Source organism: Crassostrea angulata, chromosome 1 (assembly GCF_025612915.1).
Source record: "Crassostrea angulata isolate pt1a10 chromosome 1, ASM2561291v2, whole genome shotgun sequence".
Classification (NCBI taxonomy): Eukaryota; Metazoa; Mollusca; class Bivalvia; order Ostreida; family Ostreidae; genus Magallana; species Magallana angulata.
Window position 1 is genome coordinate 6,103,632 of NC_069111.1, and position 26,431 is coordinate 6,130,062.

General features: G+C 32.2%; 3 protein-coding genes and 1 pseudogene across 3 annotated transcripts; 1 reads left to right on the forward strand and 3 right to left on the reverse strand.

The window, feature by feature from the left end:
* Window positions 1–223: 223 nt before the first annotated feature.
* LOC128155949 (uncharacterized) lies at window positions 224–3,643 on the reverse strand. Its single transcript, XM_052817883.1, has 5 exons — window positions 3,553–3,643; window positions 1,504–1,926; window positions 1,130–1,326; window positions 817–1,048; window positions 224–708 (listed from the first exon to the last, which is right to left on the reverse strand). The coding sequence occupies exons 1-5, from the start codon at window positions 3,602–3,604 to the stop codon at window positions 260–262; spliced, it is 1,353 nt and encodes a 450-aa protein (XP_052673843.1). The 5' UTR covers window positions 3,605–3,643; the 3' UTR covers window positions 224–259.
* A 5,404-nt stretch (window positions 3,644–9,047) lies between these two features.
* Window positions 9,048–19,201, reverse strand: LOC128175521 (uncharacterized; annotated as a pseudogene).
* LOC128175584 (uncharacterized) lies at window positions 12,713–14,280 on the forward strand. The gene is made up of 3 exons (XM_052841374.1): window positions 12,713–13,008; window positions 13,362–13,508; window positions 13,873–14,280. The coding sequence occupies exons 1-3, from the start codon at window positions 12,813–12,815 to the stop codon at window positions 14,031–14,033; spliced, it is 504 nt and encodes a 167-aa protein (XP_052697334.1). The 5' UTR covers window positions 12,713–12,812; the 3' UTR covers window positions 14,034–14,280.
* Window positions 19,202–19,315: 114 nt separating the features above from the next.
* On the reverse strand, window positions 19,316–23,005 carry LOC128188436 (uncharacterized). The gene is made up of 5 exons (XM_052859489.1): window positions 22,817–23,005; window positions 22,267–22,410; window positions 21,250–21,609; window positions 21,055–21,142; window positions 19,316–20,734 (listed from the first exon to the last, which is right to left on the reverse strand). The coding sequence occupies exons 1-5, from the start codon at window positions 22,869–22,871 to the stop codon at window positions 20,533–20,535; spliced, it is 849 nt and encodes a 282-aa protein (XP_052715449.1). The 5' UTR covers window positions 22,872–23,005; the 3' UTR covers window positions 19,316–20,532.
* Window positions 23,006–26,431: the final 3,426 nt, after the last annotated feature.

Here is a 26,431-nt window from a genome sequence, read left to right on the forward strand (position 1 = left end):
GAGAAAAAAAATGGAAAGCATAGAGCCCTGTTTTTTGGCCAACAAAGGTACCAAGTGAGTCAAATTCGGCAGATGGGTTTGTGATGACCTTGTTGTAGGACAACTGTCCATGACTAAGGTGAAGGTGATTAGTCTTTGGAGCGCATCAACAAAATAAAATCCATTTTTAAACATCTAGATTGACCTAATCTTTTTCTTAAATAAATAAATATATATAGGAAAAACATGTTAAAGAGAAATTTATATCAATTTATTTATTTTATAATGACAGTCGCCCAATTACAACATCTGGATTTCCAATGATAAATTCTTCTGTCGTATCTAATTTGTATCCAGAAAAGGTACAATAAACTTGATCTGGTGCACCATAATACGAGTTGGAAGACTGTCTAGATTTCAGAAACACAATATCACCAGCAACTAGATTTAAGGCTGCGGCGTTACTTCCCGTTGCATATTCGTCGTCAGAGCCCCCATACAAAGAATCAATGTAATGGTAGTCATGATACAGGTCCACCCAGATGTGAGCATCCGAGCGAGACAGTGCGTGAAAATGAAATACGTAGACCCCACTTTCCTTGGCTGTAAAGTGACCAGTTACTTGACTGTACCGTCCACCGCGATTAGAGAAGACGCGATCAAAAATCAGATTTGTTCCAGTGAAATGGTGCGAAAGACCGACGGAAAATGACGTTTCGGATCGAGAATCTGCAAAGAAATGTCATTCACAAAAAAGTTGAAGTAACATGGAAATCGGCACAGCAGAAAACATAAACAGTTTTACTATCAACTAGAAACTTCACGAAACTGTATTACCTTCTGAGTCGTGACTTAGAGGAGCAAGAAGATTTCCTGAAAAGGTTGCATAGACTTGATCAGCGGCACCATACAGATTGACTTGATAGTTGTTTCTCGCCTTGATGTACACTTGGTCTCCTCTTGAAAGATGCAAAATGACGGTGTTACCGGCATCGGCGTAACCGGAATCAGTGTGGCCAAATGCAGAGTTGACGTATTCTCCATTACGGTACAACTCTAGCCAGATAGCCTATATGGAAAATGATCAGATATTCAAAGGTTGTGATGAGCGTGATTAAAAATATTGAACATAAAATTTATAAAGACCCACCTCATCATTCTGAGCAAGTCCATGGTAGTGAAATATATATGTCCCGTCCATCGCGGCCGTAAATTTTCCAGTCTGTGTATTGAATACATTGGCATTGCTATTTACAATAATGTTATTGTATCTGACTAGTTCTCCTTGAGATGTCTGGAAATGATGGTTAAGCCCAACAGAAAATGACTCTTTTTGATATGGATATTCTGTACGGAAGAAAGACTCGCAAAGTTATCATCATGAAAAATAAATGAAAAACCACTTAAAGTTATAGAAAGTTTTGAAATACATGTATACATGTAAAACTAATGGTATTAAATGATAAAAATCAGAATTTTATCATTTGTTCTATTAAATGTTATAGATTGCTGTTAGGTTTGTACCTGCGTCGTCAGGGTTTAACAAAACTCCTGTGAATGTCGTATATATTTGATCCCCAGTTCCGTAAAGAGTAGTGTCATAAGATGGATGAGATTTAATGCTGACGGTATCGTGTTCATTTAGATGGAGAAACACGGAGTTTCCTGCATCAGCATAACCATGTGATGTGTAGCCAAATATAGAACATATGTAATCTGTATTTTTAAAAAGTTCAATCCACGTTCTACTTTCTGAGTGTGCCAGAGAGAAGAAATGAAAAGCATAGAGTCCGGGTTTTCTGGAAACAAACGAACCTAGAGAGTCAAATTCGGCCGACAAGTTCGTAATGATCTTGTTATAAGTCAACTGTTCTCCATGACTGAGATAAAGATGATTGGTCTGGCCCAAAGTGAAAGCCACATTAGACAACTCACAATGCACACACGCTGAAAGAAAATGTTCTCGTGAGTTGATATTAAAAACAATATAAACAACAAATATTATATCGATATTTCAAAAATCCTTGCGATTTTGATGGCTAAATAAATGGATAATTGTTTTTTGTTAAATTCTTGTAGTTTAGGAAGAGAAAAGACTTAAAAAAGAAATGAAATTCCTTCTATTTGTCTCGATACATGTCGAACATTTACATACCAATAACGCGGTACGGTATTTAAAATAAAGAATGAATACTCTATAAATTCATACGGCGATCTCGCCATTTTTTAATGATCAAAACTTACCATTTCAAACAAAAAAATGTGCATGATCTGTATGAAAACAATGAAATACTTTTTTTCAGGGATATTTTCATGATAAACATACAATGTAATACCAATCAAATAAAATAGTGTACGTCAGTGTGAAGTCCCGTTATTTCTAACATGTTTTAACATTTCTAACACCCCTCTTTTAATATTCTATTATTTAGAAACTTTGACATCAGTTCTTACGTCGTTGCCACTATCGTCTACTTTTTAAAATGTTTTACTGTCCAAAAAAGTAAGCAAGTAAGTAAATACTCGACCATAACCGTACTTGCTAAAGAGCGTGGAGTGCGTGTTCGAAATGTGTTTCGAAATACTCATCTCAGATCGCTGGAGCATTTTAGAGACAATTTAAAATCATTTAAAGGCTTGTCCGGAAATCCAATGCAATCGGAAAAGTGGAGGACCTTCCATGAAGGTCAAAACGTCATGTAATAAAACTTCAACAGGACCGCAACATTAGGGTAATTCAGTTATCTAATATGCAGTGCACCGCACGGACAATTGCACAGCACATTTTGGAACACATTAATGGACTGTGTGTGTGAGACGAATCAAACCCGAGAGTTAGACAATTGCTCAGCTTCATCATAATTAATCAGAACTAGACCATATAATCAAATTGAATAAAGTTAACGTTTCACAAAGTTTTTTTTTTTGTTTACTCGTAGAATCTTTTTGAGAAGCTGTTATTAGTACAAAAGAAAAACGCACGAGGTATTAATGTTGGGATTTCTATATCGTAGGGTATTTTTATCTTTTTTTCTGAAGCCCTTAAATAAAGTTTGACTGAGTTATTCGAACAACCTGGCAATTTAACGGGCATGTTTATAGTTTGATTTAAAAATTACTTATAAAATATAAGATGTATCTAGTTCAGACATAGTTTTGTGTATATTTATAATGTTGCATAAAAAAGTACTAGGCTTAAAACAAATTTAGTGGTTACAACCACCATGGACTGTACATGTATGTTCATTATGAACAAGATAATTGAAAAGATCTCATGGCAAACCTCTTATCAGTATATTGAAGTAAATAACGATTTTTTGAGGAGGTGAAAAAGAAATGAAATGATACTTGATTCTATAATTGTTAGACATTATCTTGGTATTTTGTTTTTAACTCGAAAATTGACATTAAAAGTTAAGCTGACCAGAAAAGGTACCTTAGTGATGCATAATGGTATTCTAAAATAACCAAATGACATGCACTTTAAGTGCCAATTTTAATAAAGTTGTGATACCAATGTTGTATTGCATTGTTTTTATGCAGAAATGTATCATTTCATTTTAGTATTCTTACCTATTGTTTGGAAAAATATAAGAAGAAAATAAAAACTGAACTCCATTGTCATCAATAACGTGTCAAATAAAAATGGATAAAGATAGATAAGGTCGAGTCCTTTATCTATTAGATCCTAGGATTTCTTCTTTCCCTATAAACCTTACTAAATACTAGGTCAACTTCCTCCTTTATAAGTTACAGGGCATTTAATATGTTTTGATTTCTTAAAAAATCCCTCAAAATTTGGCAGGGGATTTCCAATTTTGTAAAATTAATAGTATTAAAAAGTAAAATTATGGTAGTTAATTTAAAATAATTTTTCTGTGCGAATATTACCAATAAACAACCACCTCCAATCATTAAAGATGCTTTGAAATATACATCAATGAATGCTATAATCATGTAATTAGAGTATTTTAAAGTATTTCTGAATTGCAACTTTATTATTCGAAACAATGGGTGAGGTAAAATCTACTAGTAATTTGCAACACTATTTTGAGAAAAAAAATCAAAACAGATTGGTTGTTTTATAGGGACCAAATTTTGTAGGAAAAAATGCAAAAATTGTTTGCCACAGGTGAATTTTGTTTAAGCCTTATTATTGAAATTAAAATCTATAAACATTTATGTCACAATGAATGCATTTTCTTGATTTTTTTCTGCTGAAAACATTTTTGTTAAAAATGAAACTTTTTGAAATGCAATTATTAAACATGAAACCACGAGAAATCAACAGTAATTGTTTTCATGTTCTATATATAAAAACACGGAAAATTATAGATATACATAGAAATGATATATCATATAATTATTTATTGGCTATGAGGACGATATCAAGTTTATTGTCCCCAAGACATTTCAGGAGGCGTGGCTGAGGGTAAAAATTACTGTCGAGAGAGACAACACACCTGCTTCGTTTGTCGTCCAAATATCCAGCAAATAGGTATTTTACTAAACCGAAGATTTTGTTGAGTATAACAGATTATGATAATCGGATTTTGAATTTAACTTAGCGATTCGGATTACACCAGAGGTGTTCCGAGTTCCGAGTTCAAGAACGATACCAGCGGTGAATAGTTTCGATAATTATTCACAATGGGCAGGGAGCACGGAAACTATTTCACGGTTAGATAGAATAGCATGTTTACTAATTGTGACTCCACATAGAAAATATTCACATGGATATTATAATAACGTCTATTTACTACTATACCTTATAAGTTCTTTTAAGAATTATGTGAAATGCTTCCACCTCTAAAATGTATTTCAATACTTGAAGCGAATTTTGTAGAAAATGAAACAATGTTTGACATTAGAGTGAAAAGAGTGAAAAGTAGTTGTTACATACTATTTAAATTATTTTTATGAAGACGTTACAACATATCAATTATCTTTCAAATGGATACAGTACGCAGTTTGGATAAATTCATTTTTAGACCTGAAATGGTTTATCATTAGGAGAGGAACAATTTGAGTGTTAATGATTTATTCAAATTAACATAGAACTACAACATATACACATGTGACCGTATTACTGAAGTATATAGAAATAGACACCAGTTATAATATATATTAATTTTAAAAAACTTTGCAAACCCCCATGAAATTATTATTTTAGCTAATTATTTAAATTAAAATAGAACTACAACATATTCACATGTGAGCGTATTACTGAAGTATATAACTGTTTAAGTACATACAAAACTAGCTGCATGTCGGAAGCTCCCAATCTGAACAAATTCGGATGAAATGTCGTCCATCCGAATTTTTTCCGAATTTGAGCTACAGACATGCAACTAATACAAAACAAAAAAAGTTTAAAGCAAACGCTAAAAAAAAAGAAATACCGTTGGTACGAGTCGACTAGTGAAGTCGTACTCAAATATTTGGGTACGAGTGAACTACATAGTTTTGGGTACAACCTGACGATTTGAGTACGAGTCGCTTTGGGTGCGAGTCGGTTTTGGTATGACTTGACTTTAATTCGATTCTATGAAATAGGCTATAAACACGAGGCACGATTTTTACTGCGAAACTGAAAGGGTCAAGTATAAACACGTGGTATAAAATTTAAATGACAATATCATTCGCAGGGATGATTAAAGTGAGATATATACCAAATTGTGAATTGATAGTTAAAAGACGTGTTACGAAAAAACATAGAAATCGCATCAATTATAAATTCAAAATTGTAAAGTAATCTCCAAAGGAATAATAACGTTAACTGAAGGTATGATTAGGAATTAAATATCAGGGTTGGGGTCAATTACTTTGAAATGTAATTAATTACTTTCAAATACATCTATAATTTTGTCAATTACTTGCAATTATAATTACATTGGTTTTTTCAAATGTAATTAATTACTTTCAATCACTTTGACAAATGTAATAAAATACATTTCAATTACTTTTAATATCTTAAGAATATATACATTTAGAAACAGCACTGAGACACACAAAACCTTTTTTATGGCAATGTCTTTAAAGGTTTGCGTTCATTTAAATCATTATTTAAAGATTTTGCTTTAAAATAATATATAAACATTACAATGGGTACTAAATTCATTGTCATTGGGTTCATGTTTGGTTCTGAACAAGAATTTTAATACTAAACTTTTAGTCCATACTATATTTGTTCTTGGGTATGAGAGGGCTTCCGGCCTGAACAAATTAAACCTTTTCTAGAGTGCCATGTTGTATAAACACATCAAACATAATGAGACACTTAATAAGTGTGTAAACACACGCCCATTTAAAACAGGTATGCAACCTAAACATAATTAATAAACTTCTGTATGTCATTCTCCTGTTAACCTTATATATCTGTACATGCATATAATTCTTTACATTTATTTGTACTGATAAAATGTACTGCTTAAAGCTGAAAGTTAATGAAGAACTGAACTGAATATGATACCTTTTTAAACTTTTAACTTGAAAAAAGTAATTGAAAAGTAATTGAAAATACGTGATATTTTTGGGATGTATTTAAATGCAATCAATTACTTGTAATTGAAGGGAGACTCAATTACAAATTACTTCCAAATACTTTGAAAAATGTAATTAATTACACTCAATTACAAATACTTCTTTCAATTACCCCATCCCTGTTAAATATGATTCTTTACTTTACGTTTGGGTCATCTATGATATTTATGGTAAATAAATCACTGATTTTTATTATTCAAAATCGAACAACCCTTTACTAGTTGAAAAATCTGAATGTAAAGTAACCGAGGTAATCCTTTCGCTACATTACTTCTAGTCCAAATATGCACGTACAAAATGTTTACATCGCAATTTTATAGCCCTTTTTTGTAAATAATTTTCCAATAATATCTAATACATGTATTCAGATAAGTCTGTTTTAAATTTAAGATATTCAATATTTATATAAATCAAAGTACTGAAAGTACTGAGAGACGGAGGCATCATTGCAGAGGAGATTAATCTAATAATTCCAAGTATTGAAGTACCGACTGGAGTTGGTTTCATTGATTGATATTTATCTTAAAATCAACAATTGAATATGTAATTTCTCATGCCAAGTAGTTTCTTATCGGTAATTGAATAACGCATATTTTCATAATATGAATTGTCGGGCTTTTCCGACAATTTTAAGAATTCTAGGAAAACATCATATAAATCATGTAGCGTAATATTTTAAAATAGAATGAATTCCATCAAACTATGTATCAGTGATGTAAATATTTCTGGAAAATTATATGGATCCAAGAAATATTTAACTATAATAATATTTAATGCTTCAGAATGCATTACATCGAATTTATCGATTATTTTCGAGAACAAGGTCTTGTCAGCGACGATGATCTGTGGTTAGGTCCAAACACAGTTTCACTTCCGGTTTGCCAGCTAGAGTAGCTGCATAGGAGAGTTGATAAAAATAAACTCCCAAGAATAATAATGGCTTTTCTTCTTCAAATTTTAAGGTATAGAAGGTTTCGAGTATTAATAAGTGTTTGCAATACTAAATACTACAGGACAGAAACTACTTTGCTAACATATTCATGCTCCCTTATGGAATATGCAAAAACAAATTAAAAACAAAAAAATAATCTGTTAGTTAGTACTATACCTAATGATTCACAATATATACTAAAATTTATGATATATAATCAATAAAAACTCTCTTTTGCAGAATGTACGATTCGATTGTAGAGTGATCAAATATATTTTTAAGCGTTTCAAAAAGTTATGGAGATGAAATATTTATATATAAAAGACGCTACAGCTCATTTTGCTCAATTTTGCTCAAAATTACCGTTGACTTAATCATTTCATGCGGTCCAAAAAGTAAATATTGCTAGCTCAGCCTTTTGATCAACAGCTTAGCGCATCAACTGTAAACATTTCGTTGTGACTTTCTGCAATGGATGTAAATATTACGAATTTGTACAGATTTTACTTGTGGTGTAAACAAAATTTTAGAGATATAAATTTAGAATTTCGGGAAAATATTTAACACGCAATTGCGAGCTTTTTTTGCTGTGAAAAGATTAAATCTTTCGGTATATGCACGACTTCTATTCTTTTATGTAACTATGTTTAAAAAGGGAAATATCCAAGATGAAGAGAATTCGCTGTAATATCTCTTTAAAGCTAAATCTAAAATAATATACCACGGTAGATCTTGTAATACCCCGTTCTTCACTTTAAAAGAAAATATACATGTTCATTCTGTCAAATGTTTTTACACTTTTTTCACGCGAAATTCTCTTATCAGGTTTCAAAAACACACTGACTTCCCAACTTACTTTGAAATCGACAGCGCTGGCCAGACAATGCAGGATTAATCAAGCTTCACAGGACGTGGTCAGGGTACTCTACCTATGCACACACTGAATGTGTGTGTGTGTGTGTGGGGGGGGGGGGGTTGCGTTAAAGGGTGTAATCTTGATGTTTAATTCATTTGTTTCACTATCTTTATAGTAGGTTTAGTATGCATGTCAAGTAAAACTAAACTAAAATGTGCCATGCTACGATCACGGTTGTCTGTACTTAATTGGGGGAATACTCAAGTTCACACAGTAGTGGTTCAACTTGTTAAATAATCATTTTATTGGATCGATGCCGGGGGGCGGAAGTGTAGCTATACATAGAAAGAGATATCTCCGCAGGAGATTAATTGATAATGCGCAAGTAATATACGATACTGACTAAGAACAACGCCGTGTTTATCCATTGAATCTCATAATTATTCAATATTTCGGTCAACACAAGATGGTTCTTGAGGAATCCTCATTATTTGACGTCACGGACAGGAAGCTGACTGTATAAAAAGTATAAATAGCCACAAAACGATTACACACCATTGCTATTCTTAAACTCATGCATATTCATACTAACTTGGAATTTGACATATGGACTAAAATTTTCGAGAGAAATTATGTTTATTGATCGCAATGTGTTTAATTCTTTTTGTTGTAATTGCAAATAAGATATTTATTTTAATAATAATATTGAAATATGAATCCCAAACAAATATTGCAATTTTTGCCGCTAGGTGGTGTCCATCAAATCCACTATCGACGTCACATGTGAGCTGACCGGTAGCAATAGAGGAGGCTCATAGAGCCTCCGTCTAAAAAGGTACAAGATAAAGAGACTTCAGGAGACTCCTCTTTTGTTTTATATTTATGACACTCAACCAATTATTACACCTGGATCGACGATAGTTAACTCTTCTAGTAGATCCAATCTGTAGCCAGAAAAGGTACAATAAACTTGATCTGGTGCACCATAATACGAGTTGGTAGACCGTTTAGACTTCAAGAACACGGTATCCCCAGCCACCAGATTCAGGGCCGCGGCGTTACTTCTGGTTGCAAATTCTTCATCAGAGCCACCGAACAAAGAGTCAATGTAGTGGTAGTTGTGGTAGAGATCCACCAATACCACAGTATCTGAACGAGACAGTGCGTGGAAGTGAAACACATGGACTCCACTTTCTTTAGCTGTAAAGTGACCAGTTACTGGACTGTATCCTCCACCGCGATTGGAGAAGACGCGATCAAAAACCAAACTCGTTCCTCTAAAATGATGTGAAAGGCCAACGGAAAAGGATATTTTTGACCGAGAATCTGCAAAATAGGTCAATCTGCAAAATTTTATTTTTGAATATATAAATCTAGAACATTTCAAGGATAGATGAAAACAACGCCAGTAAATTACCTTCAGAGTCATGACCTATAGGAGCTAGAAGTGTTCCAGAAAAGGTTGAATAGACTTGATTCGGGGCACCAAACAGATCCACTTGCCTGTTGTTTCTTGTCTTGATGTACACTTGGTCTCCACTAGAAAGGTGCAAAATGGCGGTGTTCCCAGCATCGGCAAGACCCGATACAGTGTGACCGTAGGCAGAATTAACGTATTCCTCATAATGATATTGTTCGAGCCAGACAGCCTATATGGATATTGAAATATGTTTGAATAGTTGATCTCTTTACTTACAACTAATACATGTAGGATGTGTTATCATTTGAAGGAAAACCTGAATTTTTGGAGCAAGTCCATAGTAGTGAAAAATGTATATGCCACCCAAAGCTGCCGTGAACGGTTGTATACATTTGTATTGCTATTGGCAATAATAAAGTTGTATTTTACAATTTCTCCAGTTGTTGAGAGGAAATGGTGGTCCAGCCCCACAGGAAAAACGTCTTTTCCGTAGACGTGTCCTATAAATAACAACCTATTGTACACAATATTAAGTAGTATGAAACACCAATGAAATGTATCATTTGAAATATTTTCTCAAAATAAAGACCTAATATTATGTTAAAGTTAAAACTTATTATCGTTTATCTTAATAAATTAAAATGATATAAATCATACTCATAAATTTCTCAAGGCAGAAAAGAGTTAAGGTACGGCGTACTTTGCTAATTTTGAAAACTACATTTGAATGGTGTTCATTTAACTTTTGTGCAATTTTGCCTTCTATCATTTGAAAATATTTGACTTGTGTTCCGACCTGAAATTTGAACACAACCTTCACCAGTGTTCAGACTTTATGACCATCATATTTCAAGGTCATGTTAAAAAGGTCAATGGTCAAATATGATGACGTCTTTCAGGATTTTTATTAACAGTCACATCCCTCAAATATATTTAAACCCCAATTGATGTATAACCCATTGCCAAATTTTCACTATTTTAATTTATCTAAATTACGGGGTAATGGCCATCATAAGTTAGTGTCTGTAAGTAACGAAAATGTTTACTGTACAAATTAAATAGCAGTACAAAAATTACCAGGTCGCATTTTTTCTCTACAGATTTTACACATCATTAGATGTCATGGAAAATAACAAAATACCCAAATTTGAGAACAAAAGGAACATTTTACCTTATCTGTTTTGTTCTTGTAAAATGCATTATTTTTGCCATTTTCATAATTTTTTCTCATCTATTCCAATCTAATTATTCTTTTGAAAGGGATAAAAAATCAAAGTAAAAACTATATGTATAAGGTGTTTTACCAGTTATTTCAGGGTTAAGAAAAACTCCTGTGAATGTTGTGTAGATTTGACCAAGTGTCCCATAGAGAGTAGTGTTAGTTGACGCGTGAGATCTAATGCTTATGACGTCATTCTCATTAAGATGAAGCAGCACGGAGTTTCCCGCGTCGGCAAAACCATGCGTGGTAAACCCCTAAATTTAAGCACACGTAATCCGCGTTTTTATAAAGTTCCATCCATGTTCTACTCTGCGTGTGCGCTAGAGAGAAGAAATGAACCGCATACAGTCCTGGTTTTTTGCAATCACAAGAACCGAGGGAATCAAAGTGAGCTGACAGTTTTGTGATGGCCTTGTTATAAGACATTTGTTCTCCATGACTTAGATGGAGGTTGTTGGTCTGACCCAGAGTAAATGCCACATTAGCAGACTCACAAGGCCGAAACTCTGTAAAAGACAAATAGTTCCTTCGGTAAAATTTGCAACTAGAGGTTTGTGTTTTCTAATCTATCTTATATATTCGAAAATGCAGATAAAATTTTGAAAACAATTGATATATGTAAACCACCTTTAAAAGGGCTTCTTACTATTATGAAGATAATGGTTTGTATTGTTTCTAATTTTAGCTATAAAACCTTAAGAAATGATGATTTAATCCATCTTATAAAATTTTGACGCTTAAACAATTTGAACCAATTTTGAAAATGAGTTGGCATATGGAATGAAAAATTGCTACCAACATGTTACTCTTATATGCAAAATAAACCTTTGTGGACGTAAATGAGCCTTCATAGATAATAGTGCATGTATTGTATTTTATCTTTAATTCGTTTCGAGCTTTAATTTTTTCTTTAAGAAGAAAAAAAATGACATCTTTGATAACTGCATTTAAACACACTGGTGCTGGTACCTTACATGACGACTCGTGTTTAAACTAAAAATCTAGTGTAAAACATTACCTATCGATCCAAATTTTCAATAGTTAAAAATAAATAAAACTCATTTTTATCGTTCAATTATTATTTCCTAAGTGCCAAAGGGGAAAAATACTTTAGTATAAATATATTCTCACCTGAAGCTGTTAAAAATATCAAAAGTAAACAAAAGGTGTATTTGTAATCCATTTCCGAAATAAATGTCAGACCCTTAATGGGAAAACAGAAGTCTACTCTTATAGATAAGGATATTCAAAGTGAATTATTACCTGCAATATCATAATCAAACGTGTAAGAATGACCTTTATGTACTATATTCTCTTCATCGTATTGCCAGAGAGAGAGAGAGAGAGAGAGAGAGAGAGAGAGAGAGAGAGAGAGAGAGAGTTGGGATACATAACTTTATTAACTATACACAGTTATCTAATTAGATGAAAACAATAGAACATGCAAGGAAATAAATACAACCATGATTTTTTTCCACTTATATTTATAAGAGAGACAGCAGTTTTGCATAGCAAGCAAGCCGTCTCTTGTATGTCAGTGTATGGTGTTGGTAAACATTTGTGATAAGAGACAAAAATCACAATGTTGATTAATGTGACTGACAGCAAATAGAAAGTCTGATTACAAAGAACACACATATAGAGAACAATACGTTAGCATACGTTTCCGATACACCCCGAAATGATAAACTTCAAAACACCGACCTTAGTCTGGTAGGGGACATTCCGATAACGAATTCAATGTTAGTTAAAAACTCACAGTGCATTTTAAGGAATTCAGTTCCTGTGTATGTTTAGCAGTCGTTATGCAAACGGTTGTTAGGACATATAGCACGCTGCCGGAAGAAGCTGTTGGACAGACATGGGTGTTAAACAGAGAATTCTGGATACTCCACTGTTTTTAAAAATTTCCTGTGTCTTGATAATTGCAGCGTTTGTAATCAATCTCGTTGCTTTTTCTGCTCCGTATTGGTTTGAGTCTGATACTTATCATGAAGGATTGTGGTCAATTTGTAGCGGCACGGACTGCACAGACTATACGTTGGATAATCTCTCCAGTAAGTAAACACACAATAAGCTCATCAAAATAGGTTATGTCTATGACAATAACAGGAAAAAATATTGTTATACTGAAAAATACTCAAATGTCTGACAACTCATTTAAAATTGTCCGATTGATTAAGTATTTTATACATACATTTTAAACTCTAAATTTGTGCTCTTGCGTTTCTTCGAATAAATAAGACAAAATTAATCGAATATGTCTTTAGAAAAAAAAATACAAAAGAGATAAGAATGCATGTAACATTCTGATATTTTATTTAATGATTTTAATGTAAGATGTATAATATATAAGTTCTTATCATATAATATTAAACAATATTCCTACACTTGTAACTAATCATTTTAGGATGGTTCGAAGCAACTAGGACATTTGCTGTGTTCGGTTTCCTGGGGTCCCTGACAACTATTGTCCTTCTTGTCCTATATATCTTCGTAGAAAAGCTTAGTCTTTATTTCATTTACATAGCAGCTGTGGTTTCCTGCTTCGTGACAGGTATGAAAAAATGCTATTTTATACAGTTTCACTTAGGTGGCATTGGAATTTGAGTTCTATATTTAGGTACCTATATGCACTATGTAATTAGAACTCATTTTTATTCTTCACAAATATGTTTCAAGTATTATAAGTTTATTTTTTAATTTTAGCCGAAAGAAAAACTGCTTTTTGTGGTTCAACTTTATCAAGCAAAAAGATATAATCAAATGATAAGTTCGAAAATAACAGAAAACAATACATAAAGTGTTACATTTAGAAATCTTGCTAAATTATATTTTTGTCACAACAATATAATAATTGTATTGCTGTGTCTGTAGGTAATTAAGAAAAACTCAAACGTTTTTTTTTCTTGATGTTGTAGCTGGCTTCATCTTTCTGTCTGTGTTGATCTATGCGGCCTTCCTGGACAATCTTTCCTGGAACTGGGCGTTCTGTATTGTATCTTTTCTGCTTTACGCTGTCGCCGGTGTCCTTCTCATTATCAACTTCCTCAGAAAGGACGGGAAAGTGTTCAGCAAATGAAACGTTATCATGTAGTAGATTTCCAATTTTATTTCTTCTTAATTCTTGCTACATAAAGTAGCAATAGGGCCTTGATGACGACAGATCATGCATACAATGATAAGATCATGTAGTGATTGATTGATTGTGTATCTTGATTTAAAAAAACCCCAACAACTTTATTTGCTGTAATTGATGGATTTGTTAGTACGAAATAAATTAAAATTAAAATAAAAGCTTTGATAAGGTTCTAAGTATAGAAATGTAATGAGATTTCAGGTTTCTCATCTGTTTTAACACGACAAGTGGATTGTACATTGTATAACCTAACGGGGCCAAATAACTTAGATGATATTATATCACATGACAAACCAAACGTTCGAGGAAATTTCAACTACTGAATTTTGAACAAACATGCTGAAAAGTTTAGGCATTAAAAAACAAAAATGTACTTGAGATGATAATGACAAGAGACCAAATGAAAACAGAAGTTCATATTACACTCATTAGGTAAATTCGTGAAAAGTGATGATATTAATATAATGGTTTCTTAGACATTGCACTTCGATGACCATTTTACTCCGTTGACCAACTCACAACAAACTCCATGAAAATTTACATTCAACGAATACTAATGCGACCAGAGTAAACACACGATATTTTTTTAACGGAATTGTTCATTTATCCTTTTTTTCATTTTTATTTACTGAAATTTGATAAGAAATTATAGAGTCTATAGTGTATTTTATTGCTTTAAAAGATAAAAAAAACCGGAGGCAATGATAACCCGGTAAAGGCACAATGACGTAAAATTTACGTGAAGGAAAAGAAATTTAATGCTATAGCTAATTTTATTTCCTTCACAGCTAATTATTAAAGTATGCTTAGGGGGCTTGCCTGGTAAGAAATAAATAAAAAGAGTTAGTAATCATTTTGTTGATGAGATCCTATAATGATTTTAATCCTATAAGTTAAACATGTATATTACACCCTAAAAATGCATATAAAGACATATTATTCTTAATTCAGAGTATTAAATTATAAAAGGTGTAGTTTTTCGACTTCTATATTACACAGAACAAATACCCAAAATTTAACTTTCTCTAGGCTTGCCTTTACAGTAAAGTATTAATTGCAGCAAAATGGCATTAATCGTTTAGTTGATCTTGTTTGAATAAGAGGAGTTTTGACAAAAAAGTCGAATTTCTTTGTTTAAAAATTGTTTTAAAATTCGAACAAAGTTCTCAGAATAAATGAAGAACTCCTTTGTTAGATTTTATGCAACAACAAACATATATGCCAGCTCGAAACCCCCAAAAGTTCAATACAGCGGGAACCTAAAAATACATGATATATTTAGAAAAAACCCTTTACCATCTAACTGCTTATATCAAACTGTTTTTTTTAATCTTATTCATGAAATTATACCATAAGATTGTCTTCATTGTTTTAAAATGTGCTTCTTAACGCCTTAGATGCCTTCCAATAAGCGTAATTACTCCTTAAATATCTGCACTATAATTAGATTTGATTGATAAGTTTGCTTTATCGCAATTGTTTAGTTTGAATTTTTACGTTATACGGATAGCGTTATAACCGCTATCAACCCCTTCTACATCGCTGTATTAATATCAATTTGCATCACGACGCTTTTTGAAAGGTAATATTACAACCACATCAATTATGTTTTTGGTTTGCATTATTACAGTGATGGTTTACGTGATATCTTCTTAATAATGCTTTTTGCGTTGCGATCGTTCTTGACTTCATTTAAAACGTTTTGTTCGCGTTTTGGTTTTATTTTGCTTTCTACGATATTTTATTCAAATAAACTGAATAAAGTACAAAAAGTACAGTGTACGCATGAAATGACTCAGTGCAAATCCACATTAAAATAGCTCTTTGAAATATGAAGAACATGGCTTATATATGGTTTATTCAAAATTCACATGGAAAATAGGAAAGACATTAAGTTCAAATCTGAAAAATATATCGAAACTATAAAAATCAATTGAAATGAAAGAACTTGAACCACAGTTAATACTGGTAAAACATGAAATCAAGAAAAACAACATAGATCAAAACATACTTCCTTGACAATACGTATGATTGCCTAGAAATAAACTTTTTTTATCGTGTGAATAACTGATATATTATTCAGAGAAAAAACGCACAGATGCGCCTGTTTGATTGTGGGAAAAACCATTATAAAGTTACATAAATAAGGAAATATTTGGTTATAAGTGCATGAAGATTTGAATTTGTAATGAAAATGACATTACATTGCATATCACGGAATAAAACAATATAACTGTATAGATTAAACAAAATGCATGATTATAAATCTTAAGTTATTTGTATCATAAATACGTACGATAGGTAAGTTTACATCATGTACATCCTCCAAAAACGATCAATAAAAGCGCCCCATCTATAGATACTACTTATGTGCGTTGTTCCTATAACCAAGTGACGTCATAGACGTAACTCTGTGATGGAGATTTGTTTTCATAAGAGCCCCGCTTGCTGATCTCGTCGTACGACACATAGTGGTACTCCCTCTCCTCTCGATCTTGGTCCCTGTAATCTGAGAGCGACAATTCCTTGTTTGATGTACTCACATCAACACCCTCAAGATTTTTGCTTCTCGACGATTTGAATCTGAAAAAAAAAACCATTTGGTGAAGTTGTGATGCGACAAAAAGAATATGAAATGGCTTATTTGATTTTGATTTTGTATTTTTTTGTTGACCACGAAATAGGTTGATCAATATTTTAAATACATGCATAGCTTTTTTTCTCTTAATACAAACATCATTTAGAAAGAGCATTGTAAAGCTAGTTTTTATTTATAAAAATGCATGGTGGCATCTACTATTTTAAACAATGCAGCATTATTCACACGGTGAATGAAAGAATACCTTACATCTGGAAGAGCCTGACTGCCGTGTACAAAACCACACAGATGGTCATGGAGGGAAGGGCCACTAGAATCACGATAGAATTATTGCTCTCTGCAAAGATTGTTTAAAAAACACCATATATATATATATATATATATATATATATATATATATATATATATATATATATATATATATATATATATATATAATCCAGAATGAGTAAAATTAATCCACACAAGTAAATAAATAATAAAAAATAACAGAAAGCCGATTCAAAACTCTACCGGTTTTATTATAATCTTCAGGAGTTTTTTTATTTTATATATATATATATATATATATATATATATATATATATATATATATATATATATATATATATATATATATATATATATATATTGTATATATTACACAGAATCAGTTCTCAAGTAATATTTGGAAAAAAATATTTCTAAAATAGATTTACTAAAGTAAATGGTAAAATACCATTTGCAGTACCTTCTTTAGAAGAAGTTGGTTCGTACGTTTCTTTTCTAGACTGTGTGCGATTGAATATATCCGGGAAATCAATGTCTCTTGAGGCTGAGATGTGAGATGTTGACCTATTTACAACCCAGGGTCGAGGTTTGGTATTTAGGGTCGTAGTGTAACGTTTAACCGCAGGAACGGTAACGGTCCTTCTAGAGGAAGCAAGCAGGATAGTGTTTATCGGCGATTCTGAGGTTTGGGTACTCTTTGATACTTTTTGCTGTGTTGTTACTTTGTTAGGCAAGACTGTTGTTGCTAGAGTCTCTTTTTGTCGAATAGCTGCTGGATTTCTTGTCGTCACTTAAGAAACGAAATATTTTTTTAATTTAATTTAATTTAATTTTTTCATTGTAACTTATTGAACCTCAAAATAATTTGTAGCTCTAAAACTTGCAATTAATTGTACAGATTAAAATAAATATTTGGCTGAATTTCAGTATTAATTTATGTTACAAATTTTATGTATGTTCCCTTATTCAACATCGTTTTGCTTGAATATGTCAGTCAATCGTACAAAGTAGTATTACATAAATAATATAAATTCACATTGACATCCAAAGCAAAATAGATATTGAAATAAGGTCTGATTTTAAAAGCAAATTAAATTGAATTTTAAAAAAGCAAATACAAACAAACCTAAGCAGTCTCTTGGTTCACAGCTCTTAACCTGATAGTATTCTCCATTGCAGAATTGTGTGACACAGTATCTTCTTCTTGATTTTGATCGTCCCTCACATGGAATAGGGCAAGTTGTCCAATCAGACCAGAATGTCCAGCCACCTAGAGACCAAAAAAACCCCAAACAAACAACAACAACAAACCAACAACAACAAAACAAAACGGACGAACAACTCCAATTAAAGCTGAACCTGTCGTACAAATTCAGAGTAGTCTTTAAGATAGTTTTTCAGCGATTCTCAAAACCAACAACAATCTGTGGAGGATCTTTTCGTATACATTCTTCTTTACGTAAATAAGTGAATAAACTATTAAGATAGAGCCAATTTCTCCTTTATAAAAATTCATAAGCTAATTATGCAAATTCGGTTGAGTAAATCGATTTGTTTATTTATCTTTAACGTTCACGTTTGGCGGGAAAACACCTGCTTTAAAAGAGACCTTTCTACAGAAAGGATATTGCTTTTTATTTTTCCAAGATATGATATTAAAATTAAACAGAAATATATAAGACAACACAATTCCAAGATATCAGATAGTTGTTTGTAGAACTTACCATAACCACTTTCACACAAAAGAGCCAGGACTGAAACGCACAGATTAAAATTCATTCTTTATGCACAATCTTGAGAAATATTTAATGACAAATCTGATAATTATAATGAATTTATTTTATATATGGTTTGATTACAATTAGTAGAAAAGGAAACACATGCATTCATGTAATCATAATCCATAAAAGTACATAGAAGTAGGTCATTGGCTGCATATATCATTACAATCCTTTTTGAACACATGTCTAATCTATATTTAATCTCCGTTTCCTTATGTGCCAGTTCGCTCTGTACAAAGATCATATAAAGCCGGATAAAATACTCAGAAAAAGATAAAACAACCCATTATTGATGACTTTTCACAGAATAAAACTATATTGATCACGTAAATAAAATTAAGTAGAAGCGTCATGCGGAAATTCAGAGTCAGCGATGTGACAAACTTTTTTTTTCATGCAACACATAATGTATAAGTGATAGTGACTTAAAAAAGTGCTTGATTGAAATTATCTACATACATGCGTGGATGCAGAAAATTTTTCCAGGGGGGGGGGGGGGTCCGCTGGTTTACTTAGTTTTTCGGGAGGGGGGGGGTGGGGGTGGCGGCTTACGCACATTTTTTGATAATGTTCATTCGAAGAAATTTGAATTTTTCGGGTGGGGGGGGGATGGGCGCCTCTGACCCCCTTTAGATCTGTGCATGACATTAGTACATATTATTCATCGTGAGATTTAAATTTGAACTGTTTCATAATCAGAGCAAAATTTCACACGGAAATAATTCCATGCACTTCTCTTTTGACTCCACTTTCACGAAAACATTTTTTGTTTAACGAAACCTTTATTTTTGATTGTATAATTATTTCTTCATATACAGACACACATTGCTCTGTTGATTTACTGACATTTCACGAGAAGTCAACGTTCTAGTTTTTAGTAAGCATTTAACCTTTTTTTAACTCAAGTACAGGTAGTTTAATTGATTTTTGTATTTGACATTGCATATATGAAAAAATGATAATAACAAACTGTCAACCATCTCAAAAATACATTAAACGAAATACAAATTCAAAGCAGAGCAACACGGACCTCTTAAAAGATAGAGGTAGGACCAGGTGTCATGGAGGAGTGAGCATCCTCTGCTGACCGGTCACACCCGCCGTGTGCTCTTTGTCGTAATCGGGGAAAACGGAAAAATTCGTAGACAATTAGGTGATTAATTATGGACTAACAATGTTCTTGTAAATGATATCCCATCTACACTTTGTGTTGTTGAAACAGAGCTTAGACGGCAATATATTATGCCTAATTGGTGCGTTATCTGTAGTTCCATAAATGTACCTCTGTACAAATAAAGGAATTCATTTTGCAGACACATTGGTTTTCTCTTTTGTTTGATCTTATTAACGTATCGCTGATGCAACATAAATTGTTGTTGATCAAACAGTTTATTTGTTAGGGTATATTAATTATCTAACTCAAACTTCTTTAAACTTCTGATTTTATACTTTTGGTCAGTGGAATTCAAAATGGGTAATGCTGCGTGAAATCAAATAAAAGAAAAAAATTAAATGGTTATTAATACAATGGCCATTTAATCAGAACCAATCATATAAAACGGAAATGTACTCTTTTAAATTATAGCTAAAAAATATTAATACAATTACCATATATTGAGTAAAAAAACATACAGAACGGAAATGTACACTGCACTATGACGACATTACATATCACAAGGTACCGTTTAAACAAAATGCGCTAAAATAAACGTAAAGATGCATAATAAACATGTACTTAAATGTAAAACGTACCATGTACTAAAAATAAAACAGAGTACTTTGGGCGTTCTTCTTAAAACCAAGTGACGTCATAGACGTAACTCTGTGAAGGAGATTTGTTTTCATAAGAGCCCCGCTTGCTGATCTCGTCGTACGACACATAGTGGTACTCCCTCTCCTCTCGATCTTGGTCCCTGTAATCTGAGAGCGACAATTCCTTGTTTGATGTACTCACATCAACACTCTCGAGATTGCTGCTTCTTGAAGGTTTTAACCTAAATATTCATAATGAGAACACCAGGTGAAATTTTCATTGAAGGAAAGGGGAAATTCAATGCTTTTTGCTTATTAGTTTGTATTTTTGGGGTTTTTAATACTTAATGGACTGGGTTTTTTAAACATTCTTGCGCAGGATAATTTTCTGTCGTGATATATAACTCCACTCTCGACGACTAAAGACCTATTTTTTGCCATATCTACCAGTAACACAGTAAGAAAAAATTCAGTTGTTCGTTTTAATTCTAAATTAAATGCACAGATTTTTCCTTCGACATCAATAAAAAAAACATGCTGAAAAAAACAATGAATATCTTACATCCGAAAGAGCTTGACTGCTAAGTACAAAACCACACAAATGGTCAAAACCGGAAGCGCCACTAGAATTACGATATTGGTATTGTTTTCTGCAAAATATATTTGGAAATAATTTTTTCTTAATCGGTAAATCATATTTGAAAAGAAAAGAAAATGAAATAGATTATGAATTGTTAAATAGATGTAAGTAAATTACCATTTGCAGTTTTTGATTTGGAAGAAGATGGTTTTAACATTTGTTTCCCAGCCGTGGTGTTATTTTTCCGGGGGTAATTGTCTACGATATGATCAAGAGATGTCAACTTCTTCGTGAGCTGAAGTCGCTCTCCGTTTTTCACGGTTTCTGTGTGATGTAACAAGGCAGGAACGGTAACAATGATGAACGGGTGTATGGTGACATTAGTCCTCCTAAAGGGGGCACGTGGGATACTGCTAGTCAACATTACTGAGCTAGGAGTTTTGATGAAAATTGTTTGTTGTTTTGTCACTTTAGAAGATAAAGTTGTTGTATTATGATTCTCGGTTTGTCGACGAGCTCCTGAAATCTTTTTCATAACTGAAATAATTTTTCATGAAAAGAGCATATTAGATTATTCCATGTAGAATATTGAACCTTAAATATAAAAGCTTAATTTCATCATCAACATATTGTCTATTGTACCAGTGAACACTCATTTTATTCAGTATTCAATTTTATTCATTGGAAGGACAGGGTTACAATGCAGAACCAACCAGAACGACAGCTACTGTTACAGCGTGTACAAAATCATCGATATTGCGTCAATCATTACAATAAAACAAATCAAGCTATCAACACCAATCAGAATATTTTTTATTCATTTATTCTAGTTTTAAAGTTTAAAAAAAATCCAAAAATCAAAAACATAGTAGATTCTCTATAATTCATTATAAAAGCAGGGTTGTTTTGATAAATTTAGGGATACATGTATCATCCTTTAGAAGGATTTTTGTGAAGGCTTGATTTGTTGTGATAAATCTGATAACATTTAAACCAAGAGTTCAAAATTGAAATCTCAACATGCCAGTATTGGTAACTTTTTCCTTTTTTCTATATATATTCAAAATTGTTATTTTTGGAAAAAAATTATACAAAGACTAGTTGAACATCAAAAACTGAGTTCATGTTAATTTCTATATCAAAGAAATTAAAAATTATAACAGTTTCAATTTTAAAAAGCAAAATAGAACAAACCTGAGCAATCCTTTGGCTCACAGTCTTTAAACTCAAAGTAGTGCCCATTGCAGAACTGTGTAACACAGTATCTTCTTCTTGATTTTGATCTTCCTTCGCACGGAATAGGACAAGTTGTCCAATCAGACCAGAAAGACCAGCCACCTACACACCAGAAATCAGACAAACAAATTAAAAAAAGGCTTTACCCTCTACTTTAACAACTGTCCTATCTCTTCATCAATTCACAAATTATGCAACAGAGCAAAGAAAAACACATCAAATGTTTTGTAACACCGAGTGTTAGAACTTAATACAAAATAGAGTGGCTTTGCATTAATTTAAATATTGGCTTTACAACCTCCAATATCTTTCTGATTTTTCTCCCTGATTATATGAAATTAAGTATTGCTATTCTCTCCACTTGCGATTGAAATACATATATGTGCATATTTTAAAAAATTTATTTCAATATAATAGGAGATCTTTTTTGTTTTATTTATAGATATATTTATAATGAAGTTGATTAAGACCTCATTTTGCATATTTTATAGATGTATATATAGCTTACCATAACCACAATCACACAGAAAAGCCAGGACTGATACATACAGATAAAACTTCATTCTTCTTCTGCCTTCTGTCTTCTTTGATGTTAAGTGAATTAATGAATTGAGTCATACATGTATTTATGGTGTTTGATTACGATTACTAGGAAAGGAACTATATGAAAGCATGCAATAACCACTCAAATAACGTTTTTGAAGTAGACCATTGAATTGTTATATCAATCCAACTAAATAATCAAAGGCCGGAACGGCCACAAAGGCGTCGAGCTGACATTTTCTTTTATATAGATTGATAAAATGATATCAATAATTTGAATTTTTGTACTAATAGTCGTATATCAAATAATACATATTAGAATAAAAAAAAGTAAATAATTTATGTTTTGCGTTCTTTAAAAACAAAAATCACTATATTTCCATATATAATCACAGGGGCTCGTCACGAAGTTTTTTCAACCTTTTATATATACCACCTCTATACTATAAAATACACAAGGGAGGAATCAAAACTCGGAAAAATCGCTACCTCCCGATTTCGGTCGCCTCGTATTAATTCTTCTCGGACGTTAAACCCTGCATTCTAGGTATCATTAGATCGGGAAAGGACCATAGTTTTTAGGAATACCTGCAAAATTTAAACATCGGCAACAATTTTAGAAGTTTTCACGCATTTTCTTCCAGTTTACTCTCCGGTGACACTTTCTTCGATCAGATGTTGCGCTCTCATTGGTCAATTCAATGTTGCTCAAGATAACTCGTACGCGGACTTGTATTTTAGAGGAATTTTCAAACGATATTCAAACTTGCTTTGATGCAAGAAATACATAGTCACGTCCTACCGAATGTCCGATGTATGGTTAAAATATTTCTACATAAATATGAAAATTAATACATATACTCACCACGTAATAAGAACTTCTTCACTCACCATTTGAATATCCCTCTAAAATACGAGTCAACGTACGATTTATCTTGATCAACAAAATTAACCAATGAGAGCGCATGAATAAATTTGGTGCGCAACATCTGATCGAAGAAAGTGTCACCGGAGAGTAAACTGGAAGAAAATGCGTGAAAACTTCTAAAATTGTTGCCGATGTTTAAATTTTGCAGGTATTCCTAAAAACTATGGTCCTTTCCCGATCTAATGATACCTAGAATGCAGGGTTTAACGTCCGAGAAGAATTAATACGAGGCGACCGAAATCGGGAGGTAGCGATTTTTCCGAGTTTTGATTCCTCCCTTGTGTATTGGTGGTATATATAAAAGGTTGAAAAAACTTCGTGACGAGCCCCTGTGACCAAACCGACTGCATTATCGTGTTTATTTTTTTTTGCAACAAAATCACTAGATACGTTTATCGCTTACATTTATTTTGGAGGCCGTGCCCGATAACAAATAAATTTACATATCAAATTTTATTTCTATCGGGCACGGTCTCCAGTTAAAATGTAATCGATAAACTAAAATAATATTTAGTAATGTTTACACCTTTTGTATTCATCCGCCATTCTTGAATAGGCAAATTTATACTTATGCAAAGAGTTATCAATAACCAGGGAGGCAAGGTTGGAATTTTTGTACACAATGTAGTTGAATAAATGGAATAAAAATCTTGTAATACGTTTAATACTATAAGGAACTTATTTTTTTGTGCGCATTTAAAAGGCGGTGCAGTGCATGAATTTTTGGACGATTGCCAATCCAGACGATCGCTAGAAGGCTGCCGAGCATTAGCTCGACGCCTTAAAAATATATCTGATATATCTTTTATCGCCTTTTCTGTTTGCGCTAGCCCCACTTTGTACCGATATTGTAAAGGCTGGAAAAATGGCTAATTTTAACACTGAGAAAAGAGAAAATTTAACTCATGATTTCAGTGTAATAAAGTTATAAAGAAAAACATTTAAAATTGTCAACGCTTATTCAGTATATACTGTACACTTAAGTTACACTATCGAAATTTACCTGAAAGAAATTGAATTATGGAATAATTAGAAATATTTTGAAAATTGGATAGTGCATGCAATCTAACAATGATTGTACTCTTTCAGTTTGAGTACTTTCATGTTGATACTTTTGATACATACCTCTGTGTCAATATAAGTCATTGGGTGAAAGACAGAATGAATGAATGAATGAGGGAGAAATAGAGAGGGAGAGAAGGGTGGACTCTATTCTTCAGTAAAAAAATTAAAGATAATTCACTTTGATTCTCATATACATTTTATTTACTGATTAAATTAATCTAAAATACAACTTAATTAACATTCCCTATGAGGTTTACATGTGTACTACTTCGTTTCCGCAACAATAATTTCATACGGAAACGTCAAACAAGTATTTCCGGGAACTTCTTGGAAAATCCACTTTTTCCAAAACGTTTTGTGTCTAATTATATCTAGAGTTCGATTTTATCTTTTCAATTCATATTGCGTGTAAAGTATTAACCGGTGCCAATATAAAAAAAATGCGGTATTGAAAAGTCATTCTAAACAGATATTGCTCTGTTGGCATATCAGTATTCCATTAGAAGAGAAAAAAACTTAAATTTAATATGCATATCTTTAAAAAAGTACATGTATATGTACTACGACAGTCAATACATGTAGATAGTAATTCATACAAATTGACATCAATTTATATTAATAATATTGTCTTATTTGACAATATCAGAAAAAAGACGATATCAAAGTATAATCTCCATTCAGCACATAACATTGTCTACCAAAATGGTACCTCTGAACCATTCATGTATTGTTGCCCTATTCTCCCCTCTATATATGGTGTTGTTGCTACAGGGCTTAGACTAGCGATTAATTCTGCTTATTTTATCTGAAGCTTACTGTACATTTATAAAGAAATCTATTTTGATTCATATTTTTTCTATAAGTTCTGATCTTATCAATGCATTGTTGATCCAATGCATATTCATTGTTGTTTATCACAAACTTTTGATTGTGTACTTTTGATCGGCCGAATTCAGAATTGACTTGGCTTTTTGCCAAATTTTTATTCAAATGAATTTTTTTCAGAACAATTGTCATAAGTATAAAAAGGAAGAGCAGTTTTCTAAATAATAACAAAATATATACAATTTAAGTTTGTTTTTTGTTTTAAAAAAATGGGAAAAAGAACAAAGCAAAATAAAATTGTCCCGAATGCACATTCACTATGCAATTCATGCTTATTAAAATTTTCCCTTAGAAAATACGATCTACAAACATGTCCTTTATTACATGTTGCAATATGTCTGTCTTCCCAAAATGTGTCGTTAAGGTTTCTCACTCCTCACGTTTTGATTTCATTGAGCAGATAATCATTTTATTTTAAATGAATATGATTTTATTTATTTAATCATCACAAAAAGATTGTTATTTTTTTTCTATTCCGTGTGACCATTGTGCATAATCTAAAAGCACAATATTTTAAGAAATAAGTTTACTTGATCAAAAATACTGACAAGAAATCATAATCATGCTGAAACTGCATTTTAGGTGCAAAAAGGTCAAATTAAATTGGCCATAACTCAGAGGGATGAACACTGGCATCTCATTATCTTTGTATTTTTTAAGTGTGTTTTGTCTATAGATTTCAATGATATACTTCTTTAAATA

Bases quoted from the DNA above. Each gene is read 5' to 3' on its own strand.
- LOC128155949 (XM_052817883.1), bottom strand. From the start codon at position 3,604: ATGACAATGGAGTTCAGTTTTTATTTTCTTCTTATATTTTTCCAAACA. The intron at 1,327-1,503 runs GTACAAACCTAA...TCTTCCGTACAG, and splicing joins GTTAAACCCTGACGACGCAG to AATATCCATATCAAAAAGAG. The intron at 1,049-1,129 runs GTGGGTCTTTAT...TTTTCCATATAG, and splicing joins GACTTGCTCAGAATGATGAG to GCTATCTGGCTAGAGTTGTA.
- LOC128175584 (XM_052841374.1), top strand. From the start codon at position 12,813: ATGGGTGTTAAACAGAGAATTCTGGATACTCCACTGTTTTTAAAAATT. The intron at 13,009-13,361 runs GTAAGTAAACAC...TAATCATTTTAG, and splicing joins TACGTTGGATAATCTCTCCA to GATGGTTCGAAGCAACTAGG. The intron at 13,509-13,872 runs GTATGAAAAAAT...TTGATGTTGTAG, and splicing joins GGTTTCCTGCTTCGTGACAG to CTGGCTTCATCTTTCTGTCT.
- LOC128188436 (XM_052859489.1), bottom strand. From the start codon at position 22,871: ATGAAGTTTTATCTGTATGTATCAGTCCTGGCTTTTCTGTGTGATTGT. The intron at 22,411-22,816 runs GTAAGCTATATA...TCTGGTGTGTAG, and splicing joins TCTGTGTGATTGTGGTTATG to GTGGCTGGTCTTTCTGGTCT. The intron at 21,143-21,249 runs GTAATTTACTTA...TATATTTTGCAG, and splicing joins CAAATCAAAAACTGCAAATG to AAAACAATACCAATATCGTA.